The sequence below is a fragment of the Nansenia antarctica genome, assembly GCF_963989245.1.
Source record: "Nansenia antarctica genome assembly, chromosome: 11".
Classification (NCBI taxonomy): domain Eukaryota; kingdom Metazoa; phylum Chordata; class Actinopteri; order Argentiniformes; family Microstomatidae; genus Nansenia; species Nansenia antarctica.
The window spans coordinates 20428199-20437215 of record NC_137681.1 but is presented as its reverse complement, the minus strand read 5'-3'; the positions used below and the strand labels follow the sequence as shown (position 1 = coordinate 20437215).

The 9017-nt window shown below is 46.9% G+C and overlaps 1 protein-coding gene across 1 annotated transcript; it reads left to right on the top strand.

The window, feature by feature from the left end:
- Window positions 1–353: 353 nt before the first annotated feature.
- On the top strand, window positions 354–4900 carry nubp2 (nucleotide binding protein 2 (MinD homolog, E. coli)). The gene is made up of 7 exons (XM_080542193.1): window positions 354–420; window positions 1730–1842; window positions 2015–2213; window positions 2461–2618; window positions 2855–2965; window positions 3057–3126; window positions 3837–4900. The coding sequence occupies exons 1-7, from the start codon at window positions 405–407 to the stop codon at window positions 3974–3976; spliced, it is 807 nt and encodes a 268-aa protein (XP_080398319.1). The 5' UTR covers window positions 354–404; the 3' UTR covers window positions 3977–4900.
- The last annotated feature ends 4117 nt before the right edge of the window (window positions 4901–9017 follow it).

The window sequence follows — 9017 nt, the reverse complement described above, 5'->3', positions numbered from 1 at the left end:
CTTATCTACTAATCATGTTCCTGAAGAGTTAAATGGCCATAAAATAGGCACATTTTCATAGTTTCATATCGTGTAATTTGTCTTGAGAAATGAGAACAAACTACAAACCTGAGACTTTCAACCCAGTGTCAACAAGTGTCCGGCGGGATTTAGATTGGTAGACGGGATTTAGATTGGTAGACGGGATTTAGATTGGTAGACGGGATTTAGATTGGTAGACGGGATTTGGATTGGTAGACGGGATTTAGATTGGTAGGCGGGATTTAGATTGGTAGGCGGGATTCTGGTAGCTTGAGTGGATAAGCGGTACTCATGTGACCGGAAGACCAGAAGTACCCGGAAGAGACCGGTCAATTCTCCAATTATCAACCGAGCTGACAAGCAAAGTGACCAAGAAAGGAGACATGGGAGACAGCAGTGGTACGTCCAGTTATCATGAATAAGCACAAGGTCTTCGTCTGGTAACAGTGTGCAGTGTTCAACATTAGGAAGGCTTACATTGAAATGGGAACGTTTCCGTTTAGTTAAATGAGAACGTTTCATGTCTTCCTCACACTCGAGCTACTGATAGATATGCATGTGTCTTCATCTAGAGAATGATAGTAGCTTGAGTGTCGTCATAGTATTATCTCTCTATGCTCTTCAGGCACGTAGGGAGGTCTTTTGTATGGATTTGTTTGAATGGATCCAGACCTCGTGTTCTTGTGATTGTGATTGTGTGTGTGTGTGTGTGTGTGTGTGTGTGTGTGTGTGTGTGTGTGTGTGTGTGTGTGTGTGTGTGTGTGTGTGTGTGTGTGTGACAGACAGTATGTGCGCCATCTAGTCAGGTTCCATTGAGTGACTGTTGTTGGATTCTACGCACTGTCATTCTCCCGTCTAAAGTCACCAGAACTGCTTGTTTAACAGGTGATTCATATCGCTGGGTACCAAAAGGGGGCCATCTTCTGTCAATGTCGGAATCGGGACAAATAGGGGTTTTTTGTTCTCTCTCACTATGTCACTTTGCGCCTGCTGGATTGTAAGCACATGTTTGAATGAGTTGGGATTGATAAACTCACTGACATATATGAATATCCGTGATCAGAGCTGTTGGGTAACTCAGCTGTGGGGCATGTGTGTCATTTGCCTTAGATCATGTCGTCGTGTTAACTCGCATCAAAAGTCACCAGAATTGCTCGTTTAACAGATTATTTGCATCATCTTCTCTGCGTCACAACATTTAAGACAGCGCCCCCTGGCGAGATCTACGTCCCTGCTGTCTTCTCTCCCCGTTGGAAGTGTGTCAGTGGCCCTTATCCCTGTCATCTATAAGTCACGTCGACCTTTCACCTTCATACAATGCACTTTCTGATAAAAACGTGACAACTTGGCATCTAGGCCAGCGGTGGCTATAGGCAGGGGGTTCTCCGCCCACCCAAACGTGTGTCTTGCCCACCCAATCAAAAGTTAAGAAAAAAAAATGTCTGGGGGGCGTGTTTGAATGTTTAATCTCTTATCTATTTAGCTGTTAAGCAACATAAAACCTTGGCATTTGACCTTTCTTGACAATACAAAGGTTCCAGCCGGCACAGCAATGAGTGGTTTCTGTATAACTAGCTAGCAGCTAGCCTACCTGTAACTATATATCATATACCAATGCCACTATATGGTCCTATGCAACTGTTCAAAACAACTCCTTTGGAGTTGAACTGTCTGAGGGGTTTATATTCTGGTTCTGTCTCCTCACAAGATAACATGTCCCAGGTCCAGCACGTGGTCCTGGTGCTGTCTGGGAAGGGTGGCGTGGGGAAGAGCACACTCACCACGGAACTGGCCCTGGCGCTCCGACACCTCGGCAAGAGGGTGAGTGGCTCCGAGTGTGTGTGTGTGTGTGTGTGTGTGTGTGTGTGTGTGTGTGTGTGTGTGTGTGCGCGCGCGTGTGCTGGTCTCTCTCTCTGTCTGTTTGTCTGTCAGTCTGTGTGTGTGTGTGCGTGTGCGTGTGCGTCTCTCTCTCTAACATGTGTCCCAATGTCAGGTGGGTATCCTGGACGTGGACCTGTGTGGGCCCAGTATCCCCCGCATGCTGAGTGTGGGCCGGCCGGAGGTGCACCAGTGTGACACAGGCTGGGTGCCGGTGTACACGGACGCCCTCCAGACCCTGGCCCTCATGTCCATCGGCTTCCTGCTGGACGACCCAGATGAGGCGGTGGTCTGGAGGGGGCCCAAGAAGTGTGGTGAGGCCTGCTCTGGTGGAAGACCACCCCTAGCCCACTAGTCCCTAGTCCCCTACCCTGACACCAACCCTTAGCCCCCTATCCTGATACCAAGCCCTAGCCCCCTAGCCCCTACTTTTTTGAGATGTCACACAACACAATGCTCTCTGTCCTCTCACACACCCTCCCTCACTCCTCTTCTCCCTCTCTCTTCCCACTTTTTCTCTCCTCTCTCCCCCCATCTCTTCGCTGTGTGGTCCCGCCCCAGCTCTGATTGGTCAGTTTGTGTCTGACGTGAAATGGGGCGAGCTGGACGTGCTGCTGGTGGACACGCCCCCTGGGACGTCAGACGAGCACATAGCCGTTCTGGAGAACCTGAGGAAGCACCACAAGGTGGACGGAGCCATACTGGTCACCACACCCCAGGTACTGGTTTATACTGGTTTATACTGGTCACCACACCCCAGGTACTGGTTTATACTGGTTTATACTGGTCACCACACCCCAGGTACTGGTTTATACTGGTCACCACACCCCAGGTACTGGTAATAACATTCTTACAAAACATATCTAATGTAATCACAGTATTGATTTGTTGATGCACCCTCTGTGTGTGTGTGTTTGTGTGTGTGTGTTTGTGTGTGTGTGTGTGTGTGTGTTAGGCCGTGTCGACGGGGGATGTGAGGAGGGAGATCACATTCTGTAAGAAGACGGGGTTGACCATCCTGGGGATCGTAGAGAACATGAGTGGCTTCGTCTGTCCACACTGCTCAGTCAGTACACACACACACACACACACACACACACACTGTTTATTGCTGTTATTGTTATTGTAACAACCTGTGTTCTGATTGGTTTGTTCAGGAATGCAGCAACATCTTCTCTAAGGGAGGAGGGGAAGATCTGGCCAAGCTGACAGGATCAGTGTTTCTAGGTAAGACACACACACACACACACACACATAATAATATACGCCATTTAGCTGACGCTTTTATCCAAAGCGACTTACATTGCAGTGAGTGCATACATTTTTCAGTATATAATTACTGAGCCACAGAGGACCACACACACACACACACACACACACACACACACACACACACACACACACACACACACACACACAGTAGGGGGTTTCACTGAGGTGCCTGGTATGTTCCACCAGTGGCCACTAGGTGTCACCCTGGTCTAACGATTCCCTGGGAAAGTGCTTGTCATCAGCAGGCATTTTACCTCTGAGCTGCTCTGGCAAAATGGTCGGTCAGGATGGGAAATGAGCTGCTTCTTCCCCAGCGTCTCAGAGATTATGTGTTTAGATGTAACCAGGGGGGGTCTGTTAGCCTGTTAGCCTGCTGGGGCCTGTTAGCCTGCTAGCCTCTTAGCCTGCTGGGGCCTGTTAGCCTGTTAGCCTGCTGGGTTAACATTAGCTGTTAACTAGATCATTAGCCTGGTCGATGTCAATCAGAGATAAATGAAGCAGCTAATGTGAAACACCCGGAGCGCTGGGAAGCCATGTTTAACCCACGCTGTGTCAGCTGCAAAGTGTGTGTGTCTGTCTGTCTGTCCCATGTCATCTTAAGGCCACTTGGTCTTTTCAGGTGCTGACCACTATCTATCTCTGTCTGTCTGTCTGTCCCATATCAGGTTCGGTGCCCCTGGACCCTCAGCTCAGTGCCTGTATCGAGGAAGGCAGAGACTTCATCCAGGCGTTTCCAGACAGCGCCACCTTCAGTTCCATCAACAGTATTACCCATAGCCTCCTCGCCAGCCTCATAACCACCTGATACTCACCATTCAGCTGTATCATAATAACCTCAATATCCACAACCTCAATATCTACAACCTGACAACTCACTATTAGAATGTATCTGCACACAATGAGGGAGGGAAGGAGAGAGAGAGAAGGGTGGGAGAGAGATGGGGGAGAGGGAGAGAGAGAGATTGCTCTCCTGCTCTGCTAGTGTGGTATAGTGACAGTAGAACTGTCTATTAGTGTGATTCTACCAGATACTCCCAGGCTCTAACACACACACACACACACACCTACACTGCGCACACACATATACACACACCTATACTGCGGAGCTGGATTCAGAGAGTAAACTTGTTGTTGCTGTTAAAATAGTTGAACTTCAGCGTTAAATGAGTCTCTGGATCCTCCAGTGAGGTGGTTCATCTCCTCTGCTGGCTGCTGTTGGCACCTGAGCAGCTGCCTGCTTACTCTACACGTTCCATTATTTAATGACTTTGATTAACCTAATTAGATCTCTGTTCCACACAGCTGACTACACCCGAAAATATGCAATTATCCCAACGCCAGTATATAGTGTACTGTGTACGCATGTCTGTGGCCCTGTCTAACTCACCAACTGACAAAGTATTCAGGAACACTCACCACCTAGAGTGCCAAGTGGCGTTAATTGCAGGGATTAAAGCAAAAAAAAATCTCCTGACTGAAAATTTGTTCAAGCCAAGTCATATTCTCATTTTAACCTCCACTATATGTTTGTATTTTATAACGTTAGCGTTTTAAGGGAAGAAGATTCTTTTGAACAGCTTTTCTATTGCCAGTTTGCTTTTATGTGATACGCTCGGCGGAGAGGGTGATTGGCTGCCCTTTGCCCCCCCTTGAGGCCCTGTTTAAAAGTAGGGCTTTGGGGAGGGCCAGGAAGATCATGGCTGACCCCGCACACCCAGGACACGGTCTCTTCGCCCCGCTCCCCTCAGGCAGGAGGGTGCGGTCCCTAAAAACTGTGAAGGCCCGACATACAAACAGCTTTTTCCCCACAGCCATCCGGCTCCTAAATGCCGCTGCCCCCCCCCCCCCCCCCCCCCCCCTGACCTGACCCCCTATCTATCTACCCTCCCTCCACCCCCACTGGACTGTCTGGATATGAACACTTGAACACTTGATCTCTGCACTTTATATTTATATTAATTATGACTCTTGCACTTCGATGTTGGTTTGCACTGTCTTGTCCTGTCTTGCACCTGTCCTGCTGTAAACCGTGCTCCATTGTTCCAAACCAAATTCCTAACATGTTTACATGTCATGGCAATAAAAGTCTTCTGATTCTGATTTATGTGATATCAATGCTGTTTTCAATTCATGAAATAAAATTGATACTTATTGCAAGGGTTGACTCTGACATACAAATAATCAGATAATGGGTGTGGCTTAGACAATTAGGGGGAGTGGCTTGTATGAAAGTGGGTGTGGCCTGTCGGTGGGGCCGAGCCGATTCGTAAAATATCTGAACCGTGTCTGTGGCACTTGTGGTTGCTGAGCTAAAGTCCTTTAACCTTCCTTTAACCACTAGGCCGGAAAAGCCTTCATTAAAGTGGGTGGCTGCTGCTGGCGTACGTTTGGGCCCAGGGAACGGGCATGGAAAGAGTCACAGTCACCAAACTCTACACACTCCTTGATTGTATCCCTACATTGTACCAAATCAACTTTCAGAGTCCTAGGCCATTCCTGGGAGGCCTTGCACGCGAGCTAGCGGGAACCTGTAGGGAGCTCTAATGCTTGATGTGAAGTGCCTAGTGTAAAAAGACATGTTCTCACACGTACAGGGGTACAGGGAGTACAACATGTTGCATTTTCATGCCATTAGGGTTAGGGCTTCCTAGGGTTAGAGATGCATTTGGACTTCTGGAGTACCTCCACTACTTTCAATGGGTTCTGAAGGTCTGAGAGCAAAGGGCTTTCTACCAGGGGTAACTAACCCTGGGTAGAACCTTGGGTTCAAATCTGGAGTGTGTGGGACCAAATGTGTAGATCAGGGACGTGCCGTCCATATAAGCAGGGTAAGCAGTGCTTACCCAACGAAAAAAGAAAAAAGGAAAATATTAAAATAAAAGTGCATGTAACCGTTTGTTTGTTTTCATTAAAAGAGTCGTATTTTAGGTCCCAGGGCAGCAGGAGTCATTCATTTTGACGTTGCATTTTTAGCGCCACCTGTAGGAGTAAAGTACTCCCTACTCTGCTTTGCATATAAGCACTCCGCTCTCTGCTTTCCCACGCGTACATTCGAATGCGTGAAAATGTCTTTTTTATTTTTTTCCGATGCCTCAACCCGCTGTTTAATGTGACCAGGGTAAGCATGCTTACAGCCAATCAGAGTAGGTCTTTCATTCCGATAAGAGCTACTGATTGGCTCTTATCACTTTCAAGTTCACTTAACATTTCACCTCTCGCCCGGCAGAATAGCTTATGCCAGCTAGCTCAAACGATCTAAATAATAATAATCAATAAGGATAACTTGCTTGATTTTGTGAATATGGACATTACTGTCAGCGACCTAAAGGGATTTCGTAGACTGGACTGGACTGGAAAAACACAACTACTGGCTAAAGGCCGCCCGGCCGCTCGCTCACCGATGTTCACACACAGAAAGGGAGAGTCGCCAGCGGCTACAGCAAGCCTGGTATGAGCGGTTTATATGATGTATATGATTCGCGAGGCTGGTGGCGATCTGTGCTTGTTTATATGGTTTGAGTACTTTGAGAGGGAGGGTCTGTGATGTGATGTCAAGTGCCTGTGTGACAAAGTGTGAAAAGAAAATGTGTTGTGTTTACTATGGAGGATGGAAACGGTGTGTGTCTGTGTTGTGCGTGTGTGCGATGTTGAAACTGGACGTGTAGATTTCAGTAGGTTGGCTACTTGAAAAGATCTTTGAACAATGAGCACCCCTGATATAGTCGAAACTGGCAACTGTTTTTTTTTTTTTTGGTAATCTGATCACAAAGTGACACTACAGTTTATTAGCGGGTTCTAGGGCATCAAAATTGCATTTCCTTGAAACTGCGTTCACTGATAGCGTGTATGTGTAATTACGTGTATTTCTATATCTTATGCTTACCCAATCTAAAAGCTCACGGCACGTGCCTGGTGTAGATGTGGTGAGCTAATGAAGCTCTTTGAGATTGAGATGAGAAAAGGGCGCTTGTCTCTTTAAGGCCAGGAGGGAGTTAGCGACTAGCGATGTTAGCTTAGCGCCAGTTTAACAGAAGTAACTTCACGTTTAACATGACTTCCCGTGGTCGTAGCGGGCTGGTTGACGGCTTAAAATGACCGTGGAGACCTGTAGACCTTATCTAGCCATAGTCTTGTGTTTCTACCCCGGGGCATAGCCGGTGTTATTCACGGACAAACACTCCGTAGTAGAGTGGTTCTAGTACACTGGACATATGTAGCCAATTGACGGAAATCCGTCGCGACTTGGAAAAAATTGACGGAAATCCGTCGTAGCGACGGAGAACTTTAATCCCTGCGTTAATTGGCACTTTGATTGGCTATAAAATGAGCCATTATAATTTATGCGTTTGTGGTAACTAAAGTCACCCGTGGCACTTTGGACTGTTGACAATTTGGGACTGCTCTAAGCATGGGATCTTGTTCCATCCATTCCCATCTGAATCCATGTGGAGAAAGTGGACAAGTCTGACCTGCAGGAGAAGGATGGAGACATGGGACACCACAGCCTTTCCTGTGAGGATCACGACTCCTTGCTGCCTCTCCTACATCCTCCACCCACAGCATTGGAGAGGATGGAAGGGGAGGGACTTAGATCTCCTCCTCCTCCTCCAATGCATTTTCAGTAGGATGAGGAGGGGATGAGAGGAGTCGTGTTCCTGACGAGAGAGAAGGCTCCAGTGCAGTAGATCTGTCTCTGCTGATGACACAATACAACAACCATTTCAAATGCTCTCAAAACCGTCATCTAATCCACTGAGATGCATTTAATTTTGTGATTTCAGTAATTGTTATCAAATGTATCATGTTCTGCCATGAGTGAGCTGCAACTATTGTTTATTGTATAATAAAAAAGCTTTTTTAAATCATGGACTTGTGGTTGTGTATGATGTTGAACCTGACAGGGAACATGTGGTTGTGTATGATGTTGAATCTGGCAGGGACCGCTGAGCTCCCTGGCTAACTCACTTACACTGATCTGTAAACTGATCTGACTGGCTGTCTAAATGAGATAACGATCTGGTATGGTAAATTAAACCAGGGCCCCCGTTTCAGGACATAAGACACCTACGTGTTCTGGTATAACTAGATGTTAGAACTAACAGGCGATAGTCAAGGTAATTGACGACTAGACACTCCTGATATTATATATTCAAGTGTAGCTTTTAAAACATATTTATTATATGACATCAAGTTGGCTAGTTCAGGGCACAGTATTTAAAAACCTTTAGATAATTTTGTCGGATCGATGCCAAATTGATCTGATCCTGGATCGCAAAACCATCATTCTGATCCTGATGAAACGTTATTAAACACTGGTCACCTGTACATTAATCACTCAGGCCTCTTTTCCATCAACGAGAACCTAGTTGTAGTTCCGGGATGGTGCTAGTGCCGGTTCACAGTTGGTTCAACTTGCAAACCTTCTAAGAACCGGTTTGCTTTTCCACGGGCTAGAGAGCCACATCATTACGTCACTCGGTTCCTTGGCGGTGTGAAAGCCCTATCTGAGTTTTCCAGAGACCAGTTTTCAAGGCAGGTTATTTTGCTGTTGAAACGTGAAGAACTGGTTTGATATTAGGCATCGGCTCCGAACTGGCCCTCAAACTGCCTTGGTGGAAGAGAGGCCTTACACTAACGTAGCTAACTAGAACCCAGCTGGTCGTCAAGGTTTCAGACTGGCGTCACAATAGAAGATCTGCCGCTTCTTAACCTTTGACCCAAGTCCAAGCAGACAGTCAACTCCATGCATGTTTAATAGCATAAACGTGGCAAAGAAGCAGTGTTTATTCTGGCAGGCTTTTGTCACTTAGTCTTTAGAAAGATGCACACCAGTTCTAGTCACACCC